The sequence below is a fragment of the Charadrius vociferus genome, unplaced genomic scaffold (genome assembly GCF_000708025.1).
Source record: "Charadrius vociferus isolate BGI_N301 unplaced genomic scaffold, ASM70802v2 scaffold303, whole genome shotgun sequence".
Classification (NCBI taxonomy): domain Eukaryota; kingdom Metazoa; phylum Chordata; class Aves; order Charadriiformes; family Charadriidae; genus Charadrius; species Charadrius vociferus.
The window spans coordinates 2384391-2402193 of record NW_009647756.1 but is presented as its reverse complement, the minus strand read 5'-3'; the positions used below and the strand labels follow the sequence as shown (position 1 = coordinate 2402193).

Sequence of the window (17803 nt, the reverse complement as noted above, 5' to 3'; positions counted from 1 at the left end):
TAGTATAATTCTAATCTTTCCTATACCAGCTCATATCTTATGCCTCTATAAGTACTATGTCATGATGCATTGATTGACATATCTAACATATTTCTTCTCTGACTATTTGTCTATTACCTTCCCAAAGATAAAAAATGTGTAATTCCCTTTTCACAGTGATGCTGGTGTTCAATATACATGTAATTATAAAGGACTGAGTTTGGGCTCCTTCCTAGAATCTGTCCAAAATTGATCAGTCCCAGTGGGTACCCTGATGCTAAGTAACCTTCTCTTCATGAAAACCAGTTTTATTGTGGCAAAGAGAAGGAGTGTTTGAGGATAATTCTGAAGATTAAGGGACTCTTTAGGAGTTCTAGATCCAGCTGTCAGTGAATACATTTTGAATTTTCCAAGGTGTTCCATGGGAAGCAAACAACGGGAGCAGAGAACAGGAGAAAGACAGAGCAGTGCTTCTCCCCGTCCCTTTCTTAATCCTTTTTCTTCCATTTCCAGTTCCTGCCCACTCAGTGTCTGCATGGCACTGGTTTTGCAGAATCACAGATACCAACTAGGGACAATTTATACTGCTTCACTAGCCGTCCTTTCAGAAAGAAACCTTTACACGTTTACCGTGTCAATATTTTCACCACTGCAAAATTTAAGCCCTTTTTTTAACCTCTGATGCCAGATGCTGTTTTAGCCCAGTGTGATGATTGTTAATGCAGTTGTTGAGATCCTTCTGAGTGCAGAAAAGCAGCAGACAGTTAGAGAGCATATCATTGCAGGCAGGAACTCAAGGACAATTTGCCAAGGTGAGGCCATCAGCCAAAACTTTTTGTTAATTACACTGCTATACATCCAGAATTCATCTGAACTTAAGGAAGCTACTCAGAATTTATATTGCTGAAAAGGGGAGCAGAATTTGTCCTGCTATAATCAAGAAAAAAAATACCGTCTGGTTACAAAGCATATGCCTACTTACTTAGACTGTTGGTAAGAATATGCAGGCGCATGTTCACTGGATGTTTCCACTGTCATCTGTTGCTGTTGACCACTGGCTTCCTGTGATGAAGATGCTACTGTCTGTGGGGAAGTATCAGCAACAACACCCTAGGGAATCAAATGAGAACATGAAAAACTTACCAGTTTTAATCGCTACAGTAAATTACCTAAAAGAGCTCAGCACCAGCTCACCATTCCTGTATTTCTCTAGAGGTTGAGAGAGTTTGAGATAGCAGAACCACATGCTAACACAACAAACTCCATCAGTTTTAGAGAGCTAATCCAGCAACAAGAAGCTTCCTTAGCATACCAGCCCCTACAGTACTTTGCTTTCAGAGGCTGCGGTGGAAAACACCTCCACCTTTGAGGACAGTTCCCTGCCCAGTCAAAGCCAGAGGTACAACTTCTCACTTCAGTAGTCTGGATTTTACCTCTTAGGTTTTTTTACAACATATGTATGGCTCTTCAGATTTTCACTTACCTACCCTAACTTCACAGCGAGTTCATATTTATTTTGTTTGATTTGCAATGCGATAAAGGCAGAATCTAGGCCCACCGCTCTCTGCTTTACTACACATCCAACAGAATTTTCGCTGCCTTAGAAACATACCGCACTCCTCTACACAGTGCATGTTCCCTTCAAAAATAAATTTACTTCACAGTGAGACTTATCTGCTAAGTCTAAGCTCCAATGAGGTTATGCTTTGCTTATACATTTAAAAAAAATAGGTAAGTAGACACACAAAAGTTAATATGCATGAATTTAACATTGTGCATTACTTCTTATCCTATTTAGACAGTCTGAAGAATACTGGTTTTAAGTATTTTTGCATGCTTTCAAAGTAAGCTATATTTTCTTTCCTTTACTGTCATGTCTGGTGTGTTGGTCACATGAATAACACTAACAGGTCTCTTCAGGGAACATGCTTCATTACTGTATTGCACACAACAGAGCCAGAAGAGGGAGCACAAAGCACTTGCTTTGTTTTTATTTGAGTCCTGTGTAAACAACAGGTAGTTTATGTTAAATTATCTGTTAAAAGCATCAGTTTAATTTTTCAGAAATTCTTCATATCTATTGCTTAATAGACTGTCAGTATTATCATTTTCTGTCTACTTCCTTGTCTTTATCCATCTCCTTTTGTCCATCTCATCTTGAGATTGCAAGCTCTCTGGGGCAGAGACTGTATTTTTTTTTGGCTCTGCTTGTGGAGCATCCGGCATAGTAGGGTCCTGGTTCATGATGCTACATGAATACAGATAAACATTAACAATAATCATCATCACTGGATCAGAGCAAGACAGGCTATATATTCAGAGAATATTTTGGTTATTATAGTAGATAATTATGACACCATGTTACTTTAGCAGGCATGAATATACAAGTGGGTGACGGGGAGGAGGGCTCAGGAAGAATTACCTTAATTTCTCATTCACACTGGCCAGCACAGTATGCAGCCAGTACTGCGGTATGAGCCACTCTCCATCCCACCATCTCCTTTTAATTTGGATTTGTATCTGCCCAGTTTAATACCCAAGAATGGCAATTGAAAAGAGGCATCCATGGCCTGTTTGTAAACAAACAAGGTTTAGGGAAATATTATCCTGAGACAAAAAAGGCTAAGACGTGACCAGCTCAGTGTGACAGAACAGTAGCAGCCTTTCCTGTGGGACCTCACTTGGGAATCTCAGTAATTGCAAAGAACTGGGAGAAGCCAGGATGAGTCCACTTGACTGATGGTGGAGCCATGCCAACAGTACCATTAACTCATCATCCTCAAAGCACAGAGCAGTAATAGCAAAAACTCCAAAGTCCACACAGCCGAAGACAGAAGCACAGAGACCCTGGCACTCCTTGCATTACCCCAGAGTAGGGGAGAAGTTACTACTAAAAGAGGGTAACACCAAAGAGAAACACACAGGGAAGAGGATGCCAAGGCTCCCTCCTCTCACTGTGCTCGGCGGCCCTTATGAAGCTTCACAGAAGTGGAGGCCAAGCTGACGCTCTCCCGGCAGCTCGTGGTCTACAGGGTTGAGTAAATACTTACTCATTAGACTGTCATCAGCATGACTCAGCCCCAAGGAGGGAGGGAGCGAATCCTTCCTCAAGGATGAAAAGCACTCAGTCAGTGCAGCATCCTCCACGTCTGTATATACAAGAGGAAGGTTTCCATTGCTCAATCACTTTTTCTAGTGGCTAAATGTTTCAGCAATTACCTATACTTGCTAAGGACCGCATCAAACCCTCTTGCAATCTTCTCTTCTTGGAATCTCTTTTGGGTTCGTGGTCTGCCTGCTGGGTTTGTTTTCCTGTCTCTTCCCATCTCCCTCCCAAGTACATGGGGAAAAAACAGTCATAATCACTGATGTTTTATTCCATGTCCTGCTGTACAACAAAACAAATGCAAATTGAGAGCCCTTGCAAATGATTAAAAAAGGCGGGGGGGGAGGAGGGGAACATGACAGGGAGAAAAAAGAAGGAAAAAGAAAGAAAAGAAATGTGCAGTCCTAATTTTAAAAGCTGGAAGCTTCCAGCCACCATTCCATAAAGTAACTTTATGCCACTTTCAAACAACAGGTGCAAGGAGGCATAATAAGTAAGAGTTCTGCTACCCCTTCATTCTACTTTCAGGGATGGAGATAAACTTACTTCAATAGGGACAGCTGTTGGAGGCACAGGAGTGTACTGGGGAATGTAGGTCCCTTGCATAGGTGCAGCAGCAGTCATGTACTAGAACAAATCAAAGGCAAATGAACATTAGAAAACCACAATCAAGATGCATAAAACCATATGAGAAGTATGACACTGTCGATTTCCTGTTCAGAGTTTGTTGGTTAGTGTATAGCCTATTATTTCTTTTAATTAAGGATTAATTAATGGTTGGAATTACCTAGCTATTAAAAATCATAATCTTGAACTTCAAAGCCGGGTCATACCTGAATATAGGCAATAGCAAACACCTTGCTGATAGATTCAGATTGTTCACATGGCTTCTAAAATTGAGAGACTCTTTGTTTGTACTTACAGAGAGCCATGATAACAGCATATATATAGCGGTTACAGACACAAAACCAGTCTAAACAATCTTTTGGAGTCATATTGACCTTATCTAATGACACCTACAAAAAATGAAGCATGGAATTTGACAGGTTTATTCCAGTCTATATTTAACCCTATCAATAACAGCAGTTGAATTTATTGGGATACAAAGCTACAGGGAGATGCAATCGAAGACAGGAAAAATAAAAGAAGAGGAAGATATATCTGTGAGTTTCTCCTTTTGTACGCAGAATCCCTTGCTAAATTCTTATGGCTTATTCTTGATAACCAGGGATCTTTTCTATGCATTTTGAAACTTATGCAAATTATTATTATAGCAACACTTTGTATTAGCTTCTCAAAAATACTGTCTCTCCCAAGCACTACAAGACAATCTTTTTTAAAATTCAGGAGTGCATGTGAATTTTGCCACTGGTATGGCAGTAACCTCTTTATATACAGCACTTCTTAAAAAGCTCTTGAACTGAATGCAACAGATATTGTTCAAATCTTCAAATAAAGTATTAATATTAAGTTGTCAGTTCTATACATACTCTTCTTTCTACAATCCAGTCCTAACCACATGTCTTCACTGACAAGAATCTCGGAATGTGCCCAATCCCACAAGTGACTGTATGACACTTCCACTACATGTTATCTTCAAAGAAACACCGAAGATCTGAATCAACCCAGAATGTATTTGATGAATTTTAAAATGAGTTAAATATAGCTTTGCTTCCTGGCAGAGCTAGGAAGTGCCTGCAAAATTTTATTCCGCTGTTTATAGTAAAATTTACATTTAAAGCACTCTCTCACCTCAATTCTAAACTAACTGGATGGTTTGATATGCCTGTCACAGACATGCATTACGAAATTGCATAGTGGGGTGCAGACTCTGCAGCAATGTTGGAGAAAGGCCTTAGGGAATGAGAACTGCATATTTAAGAATCCTACAGCTAAATTCTGAAGTCTTCATTCAAGTAGAAGAAAAAAATTACTTAGATGAAATTGTTTTCTATAGAAAAAAAAAAATCAGGGAGGAACATAGTTGACCTAGAATGTATACTTGCAATATAAGTAGCATATTGTGTTGAAAACCGTTACAACATTTTTGCTAGAATTCACAGTGTTGTCCGTAACTTGAGCAAAGAGATGGGAGTGTCCCCAGTGTCTGTACGCCTGTATCAGGCCATGTTTTTCTGCAGCTCCTTTTCCTTGTTCTTCAGAAAGAGAATTGAATCCAATAGTTTTTTTATGAATGCTAACCCACCAAAGACATGAGGCCAACTATCCCTATTGTATTCAGTACAGTTGGGCTATTCTCCTGCCTTACGGATTAGGAGCTAATGAGAATGTTACAGCAGGGTGTTCCAGAGCTGCTTCCGCTTCATTCATTCTGCTTTGTAACGTCGCATGTTGGAACGACATCTGCTGCGTAGCATTGTTCTAAATGTGTCAATATTTAACATTAACCTGAAGCACTCATTCTTACAGTTCTGCAAAGACCTACAAGGGTTTTAAATACCTATGCAGGGTAGCTTCACTCAGACAAAAATATATACATTTTAATTAAAAATGTTAATTTAAAGAATAGAGTGGCCTTATTCAACTTGGACTTCCTGAGTTCTTCCCTGAATCCATCAGAAGATCAATGGTCAGACTCTTATAAGGGGCTGTTGTCTGCCATTTCCTTACCCTTGGACTTCCTGAGTTCTTCCCTGAATCGCTGATCAATGGTCAGACTCTTATAAGAGGCTGTTGTCTGCCATTTCCTTACCTTACACACAAACATATTTGAGTTTTAATACACAACATACATGAGTTTTAATACACAGATATCAAATTATCCAACTGCCTTTTAATTCAGACCATTCCACTTTTTGCAAAATCCTTTGGCATTGAGTTCTGCAGCACAACAATTGAAACTGTCTGGGAATTAACTGGCGTCTTTGCTGGCTCTGCAAGCACTGCTCTCAGTAGGCGTGTAGTTTCTCACCTCTGTAGTTGCTGTTTTCCTCTTAAGGAAGATCCTGATTTTGCTTGCTAGACTACTTCATGTTGCTTCCTTCACTGCTACACAACCTCTAAGGGAAATTGTTCTGTTGACTTGAGCGTGACTGGTGGCCCTGGCCGACCCCTGCTTGCCCTGGTCTTTCCAGACACTTGCACTGCCCCACACCCTTACAGTTCAATTTTTTTTTTACTGATTTTTAACTGAATTCAGCCAAGCAGCAGGTGATTTACAGTGCTAGAGACCAAAGCCACCTAGTTACTTGCCAGACTCCCTGAAGAACTATTGAAATGTGACTTCTCCCTGTATATAACATACTCTGCTTGTCTAAATCTCCACTGTAATGGTGGTTCAACCTTTTGATTAAAAAATTTAGAGTTCTACAATTAAAACAAATGATGTGGGCCAAATTAGTTCCACCAATGGCATAAATGAAGTCACATTTTTCCTGGCAACGAATTTGGTCCTGATAAAAGTTAACCAAGGTTCAATCCTACAGAGAAGTATTGCTGCTTAACAATAGCACTTGACTGCACAGCAGCAGACTCATCTGTATTACAGGTACACACATTGTGTTCTTCAGTCGAATATCCAAACGTATTTAATGTATTTATCTTTATGAATTTAAAGACACCCTCATCATTTCAGAAAAGAGTAACCAGGTCAACAATTAAACATGTTATTAGGGCTTAGAACTGATTCTCAGTCTCTAGACTCTCACTTAAGGATCCACTGAGGCTTTTCTAAAATCCTTACAAAACTATAAAGGACAAAACGGGCGTAATTCTCAGAGATACACAATTAGTGTTAGGCATCTAAAGTCTCCTCACATGCACAGGGACTCCCAGCTGAGACCACATGAATTTAGGAGCGTCTGCCCTGCTGGATCTGTTTTCACCATGGGAAGCCTAGTGTTGAGAAGCTGCTTTAGTTTAGTTTGTTTAATAACAGTATAATGAAAAAGGAGGACAGATTAATTTTTGCTATAACTGACATAAGCTCAATCAAGTTCACGTGTATTTCTTTCCTTTATGAACTACATAATCCTAATTCTCTGATCTCACAGGATAAATACATTAAAGATTACACAGCGCTAAGGCACAATGTCAGTGTCAATACTTACATCAATGACTTTGGATAAGGCAAGAGTTGAATTTCTGTCATGAGTATTCACAGTTGGTTGTTAGCAGAAAGCTTTCTGAATGTTGCTTTTCAGTAGCTTCCATACCCAGCACACACTCAGCCCACTGGAGTCTGTGTCTCCCCCTGGGTCCCTCAGACACTTTACCTATCTATTTTTTAAAACAGTGTGCTCAGGATGCATTGGAGTGAGTGCTGCCCTTGCTGGGAGGTTGAAAAGAGCTTCAGAAAAAATTGTGAGATTCAGAAGAAAAGTTAAACATTTTGTATCTACCCTGCTCAGGACCACCCGGGATGAAGATTCTACTCTAAGGACATCCCATAGCTGAGGGACTCTGTAGTGATGCAGCTCCATGGGGACCACAGGTCCCGTAGATGCACACAGTCTGCATATGGCTTCCCATTTACCTCAAGAAACTAACGTAACTTGGAAGTAGGCAGACAGCAAACAAAGAAGACATCTCTGTCAGAAGACAACCACTGAGATTTATTTTCTCCGTGAACCACACTCACTAAAGTTCTTTATCCACATGTACGTGTGAAAGACAGACAGTATGACTCACAGGCTCAGCTTAGCAGTACCCTGCTAATTCCACTAAATATTAGTATCGTAAGCACTGAAATGAGAGAATCTGAAAAATCCAAATCCATTCTTTCTTTGTCATATTTTCCCATCAGGATTAAAGATTCTTGAGCTGTAATGTGATTGGTCATTCAACAAAGTATGTGCAAGGCAGAAGAAAACACTGTTCATTCTTCCACAACTATACAGGCTTTGTGGGTCTAAAGGTAGAAGCTGCTTATTTTTGACAGTAAAATGAATAGTGACTCCACAGGCACAGATGCAAGATCTGGAGGGTATAAAGGATCTTTTTTGGCACTCTGATCCTTTAAAAGCTGATAATTTCTACCAAAGAAAGAAAAAAAGAGACATTGCTGGTGGCACCGTGATCTTAATTTGTTTGTAAACTGTTATTTTCTTCATGCAGTATACAGAATGCATGTTCTCATCACTGAGGGTGTGCACCGTTATAATACAATGCATGCTTTACAATGCCTGACTGCTTAATTCAGACTGCACTTAAGCAGGGCACCAATTTAGCATATATGCTAATTAACAATTCTGCTCACACCTTGTCCAATGGGATTTTTGTCGTTACCTTTTTGAAACTGCTTAAGTATGCGAAAAAATGAGAGTAGTAATATACGCTTAGACCTTTGCTCTCATTTCAGATATTACCCTCCGTGACTACAAAGAGTTAAATGAAAGAGGGTAACAAATGAATGATGAGGTTGGTTGAGGGGACAAAATGAAACTGTGAGAAGGATCACGTTTAATTCAGAGAGCACCATCAGTTCTTACAGATCTGCAAACAGTAGGGTATCCCAGCCTGGCTCCGGTAAGACTCCCGTTAAGCCTGCAGCAAACACTAAACACATAAAGGTGGCAGGGACTGGGAAGAAAAAAAGAAGCGGAAGGCAGCTGCCTGCACCAGGCAGAGTGGAGGAGCTGTTGGGTGAAACGTGTTGCAGTAGGACAACACGTTTCACCCATCAAAGGTGGAGCTGAATGACCTGCAGGGAATTTGCTGGAGCTTTTACATCAAGACTATGCCACAGGTAATGCCCACTTATTCATTTGCCCTAGTAAGCCTCTGGTCTGCCTTTCTTGGGCCTAGTTAATGCAGAGTCAGGCAAGTGCCCACCAGCTGAGATACACAGCAAACACCTCTTACACAGGCTATTAGTTACTGAATTTCAAATGAGACGGTGCCTGAAAGAGTGAGTGCCTCTTGCAAGACCAAACAATTTCATTTACCCCGCCAGAAGACTTCGGCCACGCACCTTGTTTAAATTCCGAAGGTCATAATTAACAGAAAGTGTAAGAAACAACCCTAAAGTACGGTTCTATTTATGGGCCTCGTTGCCTGTAAAAATAACACAGCTGTGATTAGAAGGTGGCTGCTAGGTATAAGTTAGCTCTCTTGGCCACTGTGAGTACTCTGAGATTTTACAGAGTGACAATAGTTGGTAACCTGATCAACGTTGAATAAGTTTCCTGGTATAAAGAAAATCGGAAAGAATTTACAAAACGAGACATTAACATATAAGTTTGCACATTTGGAAACCTTGTAAAACACTTACTCAGAATTAGTAGGCTTACTAAGGACAAGGGGCAACGAGCAAGGAATAAATGTTAAAGAAGAGACCTCTTATAAAATCAATGTGGAAATGCTGCTTTCTGGTGTTTTGCTTTGTGTAGTGGTTTAACCCCAGCCAGCGAGTAGGAACACGGGATAAAAAAGACAGTTTAATAGAACAGTAATGGAATAGGATACTATTACTACTACTACTACAACTACTACTACAAGAATATACAAAATAAAGCGATACAATGCAAGTTGCTCACACCACCTGGTGAATTGGTTGCTCAGCCCATCCTGAGCAGTGATTGCAAATCCCTGCCCCCCGGCCAACCCCCATTTATATACCGAGCATGATGTCTATGGTAGGGAATATTCCTTTTGCAAGCTTGTTCTGTGTATGCTCCCTCTCAGCTTCTATGGGAAGCTGAAAAAGTCCTTGACTAACATAAATATTATTTAGCAACAACTGAAATAATATGCGTTATCAACATTATTCTCATACTAAATCCAAAACACGGCAGCTACTACAAAGAAAATTCACTCTATCCTGGCCGAAACCAGGACATACATTTTTATAAATGCCTATCTGCTGCAGGAATCAAAGATTGCTTTCCTTATTTCATCAGTCTCCACGCTCCTGAGAAGGCACAGAGCCTTTCAGTCAAGGTGAGAGCCAAATTGCAGAAGCCTTGTACCAGGATATGCTGGTAAGCATTTACACCACAGCAGCCTGCTGAAGGGAGATTAAAAGGGACGTCTTATGTGAGTAAGCGCTAACCCATGTCTTAAATGAGCAAGGATTTTAGAGTCTGGTCTTCAGTGACTATTTGTGGTTTCGTATCACTGCCTGAGCTATAGCACAGTGATAATGACTTAGCTTTTTAGGATTCTCAGAATTAATGCCAAGGTTTGTTTGTGGTTTTTTTTTAAACCATCTGAGAAGTCTAGACACTGCATCACTAACAGAATTATGTGAAAACATTTGCATTGCCGGAAAACTGAAGGAAATGAGACTGTTGGCTGGATTAATTTTTATCATCTTTTTTTTTTTTATTTTCCATGAAGGAAACCTGCCCTCCCCCTTTCAAGCCTCTTTCCTTTTTCTTTCCCTGCAAAGAAAAAAAATTGCATCTCTCTTTGACCGTTGTGAAGTGGTTATAACTTAATGAAATATAGAATAAAACTGCTGCTTTTTTGTCCGTGGTTCCACCTCCTCATTTGAAAATACCCTGTTCTCCAATAGAAAAGAACATTGTCTTGCTGTGTCCTCTTATCCCATAGTCTGGCATGGATATGTAGGAACTCAGGAAGAGAAAAGAATCATCTAGTTCATCAGCACCAGTGGCAGTTCAATGAAATACAATATCCAGCCGCCACAGTTTTTACTTTAAACTTCAAATATCTTTTGCTACCCAGAAGCATTCTGATTTTCCAGCTCAATCCTGCAATTATTCAACGACTGTTATTAATCTTAGTTTTTCCCAATTAAAGAATGTGAGAATAAAAGATATGGAGTTTTTGCATATATTACAATATTTTTGCTAATAATTATCAGCCTGGCCTAAAATACAATCATATAATGCTCTTTTACCACACAATTACCATAGCCCTATCAAGAATAGCACTGTCATTCAACAGAATCCCATCACTGGGCCACTGCACTCATTGTTCAGGCAGAGAATAGAAATCTTTACAAGATTTAACCTTCCTTCCCTGCTGCTCAGTATTACAAATGTATTTAGGAACATCAGCTATCACTTCCCTTTCAACCTTCCTAATGAGATGTTACCTAAATCTCTGAACAAGTTAAATGAAGGTAGAGGGAATAATAACTTCAAGAACTATATTTACAAACTAATCTCCTTTTCTCTTCAGGAGTTCTAAGCGTCCCTCACAAATCCCTACCTTTGGAAATCAGAGTGATACAAAGGTATAGAAGAAACAGTGCAGATGAGCTATCCTCCCTGCCCTCCGCCCCCTCCAGCTAACAGGTCTTTTTTTCTGAAATTCAGGCATGCCACTAAAGCAGAAGAATCAGGAGTAATCAGATAAAGCCTATTTAGAGTAAACAAGTCAGATCACCACATACAGCTGCGCACCATGCTCTCACTAGCATACAAAGTCCCGTGTTTGTAAAAACTGTAGTAAATGTAAACAGCACTCCAGGAATGTCTATAGAAAGAGACAGATAAAAAACTGGCTTCGTCATTTTAACCCCTTCTTAGAGTCTAAAGGCTGGCACTACAAAGGAACTTGGTGAATGTCTCAAATCGATTTCAGATATCTCACCAATGTCTGAAAAGGGAGAAAACAGAGGAAAACCCATCAGGGTATGAAAATTAAGTTCCCCTTTTAACTGTATCTCTCATTAAAGGCAAGTGAAACTTCTTATAGGAATAGTTCTTTATAACAAGTTGTTCATATTATATTTATCAGTTTATACATAGCTGTGGAACTGGACCTCAGTGTGCCAACGATCCTTGTAGTCTATGTCAGTGTACCTAGGCCCATGATATTCTCACTTGTCTTCCTTGTAGGCAGGGATCCATGGAGCCTGTACAGAAATGTAGACTGATTCTCCATGTATGACTGCATATATGAATAGCCTCAAGATGTCAAAACTGCTTTTTTGCATAATTCGAATAATGCCATGTGTCTGATGGATACATTTGCGAGACAGTAAGACTTCTCCTGTGCTTAAAACAAAGACCAAGACTGGTGATCTACTGTACTTTTGATTCTTAATTCTTCAGTTCTTACCGACTTCTCTACCAAAGGGGCATTTTTATTTTTTCCAACACCCTCTATGTACCTGTTCTGTGAACATATACTACGAGATCTCTGGGGGAAGGTTTTGAGCGTGGGTTAGTGCATGATTTATTACAGACTGTCCTATTTGTAGCACCCTATATAAATCCGGGGTATAGTGACTATATCATAACAAAAGAGTGCATTGCATGAGTCTTGGTCAGCCAGGGTTGGTAATCACTAAGATTCTGTCACATTTATATTCTTCTTTCAGATCCTGTATACTGAAGAATAAAGGGGTGATGCAGCAGAATTATAACTGCTTCTTCTGACATAAAAATTCCCTATGCACCTTCTTGGTTGGAAATTCTTAGGAATTTCCATCTGAATACAATTCTTTCAATTAGTCCCTGATGAATGGCTGGTAGTAAGATGAAGGAAGACTGATCTGTACATTTTAATATTTTCAACTTAGGTAAATAAATAAATGTCTCAGTGAAACTCTCAAAAGCATGAGCCCATTAAGCTATTATTAATAACATATCCATTTATATGAACAAATAATTGCTTTCTAGAGGTAAACATGTCTTCTAGAGGATATTAAATCTCCATGAATTTGAAGAGTCTAAAGAGAAACAGACTACCGTGTGCAAATGTCCACACTGTATGGATTAAGTTGTTAAAACAACAGAAGAACTACTTAGACTTGTTAAACAACAGTTGCTCATCAATCACATACACCTTCCATTTGCTCTTTCAGACCAGACATAAGAGTGGATAGCTTATGGGCCAACTGTCCAAGAATAAAGCAGATGAAAGCAAGGACAACTACTAGCTCAAAAACAAACAAAAAAAGTCACCTGGATATTAGTATTAATCCTAGAAACAGAAGGAATTCCATCACCTCCTGGATGAAAATGCAGTCATGCCTGACCAATGTAAGGTAGTAAGATAATAGCACTATACCGCCGAAGTACACCCTGGATGTTCTTAAGAGGAGCTGAAGCAGAGTATTGCTCAGTCCTTTGTCTCTAAAAGATTCCTAGAATCCAAAATATTTGGTAAACTTTAATGAAGGCTATCACTGGCTTTAAAAAAAAAAAAAAAAAGAAACCATCTTAAAAATTTCTAACAAACAGCTGTCTACAAGTTACCTGCATCTAGAGATGGAGGAGAACTTGCCAATTCAGTGAGCACAAAATACCTTGCAGACATCGCCTGTGGTTCCTTTTGCGGCTTACACTGGAAGCTAACAGTGGCATTAGGGATGCCTTAAGAGCTGGCCTTCCTGTATCGATGGTGAACATGCAAGTCCAGGCTTAGACAGGGGGAAACACATTCCCTCTGGGAAATGCTGGGCCCTTATGCCTAAGGATGCAAGGAAAATCAGCCTACTGTCAGGCACGTGTGGCCAAATGTCCTGCAAAACACACACTCGGGGCTTCCAGGTTGCTCAACAAAGAGTTGGGGGTGGTTGAGGTGGGAGTTTGCCAGCCCCGAGAGCCCCACTTCCATCTGGGTCTCAGGTGAAGCTCTGGGACATCCTTGCCTCTCTCTGTACACCCGGGTACCGGCAGTCCTTGTTCAGTCTTTCAGCTGGGGCCCTGCTTTTCTTCCAGGACAATCCCACCAAATTGCCTGCCCAAAGCAACATTCCTGGGGTTTTCTGACTTGGCTCCCAGGACTAATCTGGTCCTCAATAAGCAGACCTGTAAGCCGCCTCATTAGGAGATCTGGAAGCCTGCCCAAAGCATCAGACATGGTGAGGCTGCTCTGGAACATGAAATCCTGGGAGCGCTTTGCAGCTGCTGCCTGAAAGCTGACATGGAGCAGGACAGCAACCGAGAGGGATGGTTAAATCAGTTGGCAGCTGTTGGGATCTTGCGGAGTATATTTTGTATTGGAAACACCGTGAGCCATTGTTTCCGAAAATTAATTTTTGTTTGGAATTTCTGGCTCCTGGGAGAATCTTTCTGTTTTGTTTTGAGTTTTTAAAAGATGAATCAGAATGAAACCAAATTTCATACGATGAATTTCCCACAAACTGGAAACCATGGATGTTGCTCAGCCAGCTCGTCTTCTATCTGTAACTTGGGTAAAAGGATCAGCCACGTTTGTATTTGTAAAGGGTGGGGATGACTGGGAATACTAACATTTAATGGCTGATGACAACTTCAATACATTTAAAGTACTATGTTTTAAAATAATGCAGAACAAAATATTGCGTCTCATTAGCATATGAAGTAATCTGTTAAGATCTTTAAATATATTCACATGATCATTAGCTTTGCTTACCCGGCAGAGCCCTGGAAGGTGGCAAGAGTAAACATTTTTGTGAGGGCTTCCTTTTTCCCACTTTCCACAAACTCTTGAAATTCTTGTGGGAGAAAAGTCCCCTTAAAATTAATGTCAATGCCCTACTTATAGAGTGTGACTGAGTAAGAATATTACAGCCTGCCCCTAAGTATGTTAATTACCACCTGTGGGAGGACCTCTCAGACACATCAGACCGCATCAGCTCCAGGGCTGCATAACCAAAGGAGAAACCTTGCTTTTTAGCAGGGTGCTGGCTAAGGGGACTGAACTGTATCATCATGTCATGAGCTTGTCTATCATATAATGAGTTGCTTACAGCGTTGAACTCTTAAACTTACTTTGTGGTAAAAATTACACAAAATCTCTCCCAATTTGTCATCGTTTCATCCAAATGACAAAAGGGGGGAGAAAAGATACCAAAAAGTAAAAAACAAACAAACAAACAAACAAATAAAACCAGAAAAAGAACAAAATTAAAAATGAAAGAAGGAAAAAAAATGCCCAATACTTTAAAAAACAGAGTCATCACTCCTTGCCTTAAGCGTTCTTGTTTTGTCATCTAATCATGAATTGTCCCCCTAAACTGTCCTAAAGAGAATGTCTCCCATTTTTGACTACTGCATGTCCTTCACACTATTTCATTATACTAGTTTCTTTACCTTGTACTAGGACACTCAGTTTTGTTAGGAAAATGTGCTTATCGCAGCTGATGAACCATAAGTGAAGCAACCAAGAATGCTATCTTGATGATTTAGCTCTGAATCTCACTTTGTATAGATGAGCAACTTAAAACCTAGGAAACTTGAGGTGTATTAAAAAAAAAAGGAAAAAAAAAAGAAAAAAAAAGAAAAAAAAAGAAAAAAAAAAGAAAGCACCCACCCACTCACCAGAAGACATTATTTAATATAGCGTTATGGGTGTGCTTAGTACTTATTTTCCCAGGAATCACATTAGCAATGCTTGAAGGGGCCACTAAAACAGATGTGTTTTAGTGCTGGCGGAACAGCAGCATTCCAAGGCTGTTCTTTGTATTCCTTCAGTGCTAGCTTTCCAAAGGAGGCTGCATCAGCTCATATACATTCAAATTATACACAATTACCAATTGGTACGGATTTGTGCTTTAACACCCCCTTACAGTCCTGGACAGATACTGGTGTATGAATTTTAATATTTTTTAGGGCTAATAAAGTCCAGGCCAATTGAAAAGCAATTCACTTGAGTGTGGAAAAAACCCTCTTAATCAGTCTTGTCCTCACTTTCAGTGTACTGATTGTAAATAGTTTTAGACAGGGCTAAAAAAAGCATAGCAGCAGTCTCAGGTAAATGCTAGATAGACGAGTATGCCATAATGGTTATTCTTGTTACATTTTTTCAGGTTAGTATATTCTGTGAAAAATTAAAAGCAAAGCAAAACATAACAAAATCTTCCCAACTTCCTCCCCTCCCTCTAATTCTGATAGGAGATGGAATATGAGGAGGATAATCCATGAAGGGAATCAACACTGGGGAAGACATTAATACATGTACAAACACCCATATTTCCTCCTTATGAATGCCCTTTATACGACAGAGCTGTCCAAACAGCACTTAAGGAGCAACAGCAAAATACTTGACAGACAGGCGTGATAAGTTATGGCTCAAAATGTTTGCTTGCCAGACAGAAAGGGTGACTTTTTTTCTTGTTTTTTGGTTGTTGGTTTTTTTTTTTTTCTGAAAATCCTTTAAGGTAAACTCACTCCATGTCCGCTGGCACACAGCCATTTTTCTATAAGCTCATATTACAATGCTGTATTTCTAATGGATTGGGTATGGTGCTTTTCCATTTTGCTAATGAGAAAAGCTAAAGGCCATTACTTGTTCTGATTAAGATCCCGAGGGAAGAAATGTGATGTGTATATTACCAGGCCATACGTAAAGGAAGTATGTGGCATTTCTAATCAATCAGATGAAGAGTAGACAGAAAAAGTCTTATCCTGTGACTGCAGAGGAAGAAGATATAGGGGGAAAGAAACCATAGAAAGTGTCTTTAAAAGGTGACTTACGGGAATCAGTTATAATGATATTAGTATGATCAATGACTACGGCTACTATCTGGGAAGGATGTAATTACCAAAATGAAAACTTTCAAATGGGAAGCCTGATCAAGGGCAGAGGTACTGTCATATTTCTTGGAGCACTGTCAGCTCTCATCCAGACAACGTATTACCGTGTCCATCACACGCACTACCGTACCACCAGGTTGAGCTGTGCTTCCCTGGGGCGGGAGCAGACCGAGGGAGCGAGGGGTTGTGAAACTTTGCATTCAGCTCAAAAACATGGGTAAGTCTTGGGCCAAAGGCAAATTCAAGATAAGGAAAGACAAGGTCAGGCAAGGGGAAAAGAGAAAAGAGAAAAGTCCCAATCATGATTGGCTTTAAGGAAAGTCTTGCAGTGGTGGACATTTTAAAAACATTTCAACCAAAAGAAAGGAAACCATCATAAAGGAGATCAAACAACAAAAAAAAAATGCACCAGCAGATGTACTGCTCAGTTTGCAGAAGGATACTCTGGAATAACCGCTAAGATGTTTCAGTATGCAATTTCTACATGTTTAATCCTGATGGCAAAGAACTTTTTCAAAATTATGCCTGATTGAAATACAAAGTTTAGAGACATTTTTTCATTCCTTTTTCAAAGGCTGCATAGTTACAGCTTGAAAATGCTACAAGATACATACTCCAAATGGCAAATGAAATGAATAGAGCTTGGAGATGGTAGTTCTAAGAGAGGACAAGATCCTTCGAATGTGTCATAACACACAGTCAGAGCTGTAGACATATTTTTAATAATATATTAATTTCACAGAATATTATAAATCATTGCTGAGCATTAAAACTGACAAAAATTCTAACATACTACATCCTCTCAAATGGAATCCCATGTGACAGATTAATGAAATATTACTGTCAATGACAGCAAAACTATAACGAGTGAGAGGGCCAGCAGGAGAGACAGTCTTGTGCACTATCCCAAATCTGTATTAGGGCATCTGGCTTTCCTGTATGGGACACCACTGCATCTTTACAGATACTTGAGAATGCTTCAGATAGATCCACCCAGGAATAGAAGAAAAGCTGTAACACTTTCCCCCATCTGCTTTAAAAGAATAGTCACAAGAAACACTGGGACTGTGAATTTGGAAAACATCTTCAACCCTTCCTTTCATCCAAAGGCAATGCTGAGAGAACATATTTTCTTAAATGCCATTGGTGACAAGGCATGGGTGCCACAGACAGTGTTGGAAAAAAGTAAGAATCAAAGCTGAGAAAGCCCATCTACAGCTATCAAACTGAAATTCAATCATCTTTAGCTTTCCTTAAAGGCGTATATTTAAAAAAAATTCTACACAGGCCCTAACAGGAGTTTTCAGTGAACTTATCT

At 39.7% G+C, this 17803-nt stretch overlaps 1 protein-coding gene across 5 annotated transcripts in view; it reads right to left on the bottom strand.

Moving 5' to 3' along the window:
• Nucleotides 1-957: 957 nt before the first annotated feature.
• Nucleotides 958-17803, bottom strand: part of RBMS3 (RNA binding motif, single stranded interacting protein 3) — a 343935-nt gene continuing 327089 nt past the window's right edge. For 2 of the 5 annotated variants that reach the window (XM_009882167.1, XM_009882165.1), the window contains 5 exons: nucleotides 13848-13872; nucleotides 11573-11583; nucleotides 11263-11274; nucleotides 3632-3712; nucleotides 958-1089 (listed from right to left, as the gene is read on the bottom strand). In XM_009882167.1, the coding sequence (XP_009880469.1) occupies nucleotides 958-1089; nucleotides 3632-3712; nucleotides 11263-11274; nucleotides 11573-11583; nucleotides 13848-13872 (261 nt within the window). The remainder of the gene's footprint in view (nucleotides 1090-3631; nucleotides 3713-11262; nucleotides 11275-11572; nucleotides 11584-13847; nucleotides 13873-17803) is intronic. The other 3 variants (XM_009882163.1, XM_009882166.1, XM_009882164.1) reach the window with 2 other exon arrangements.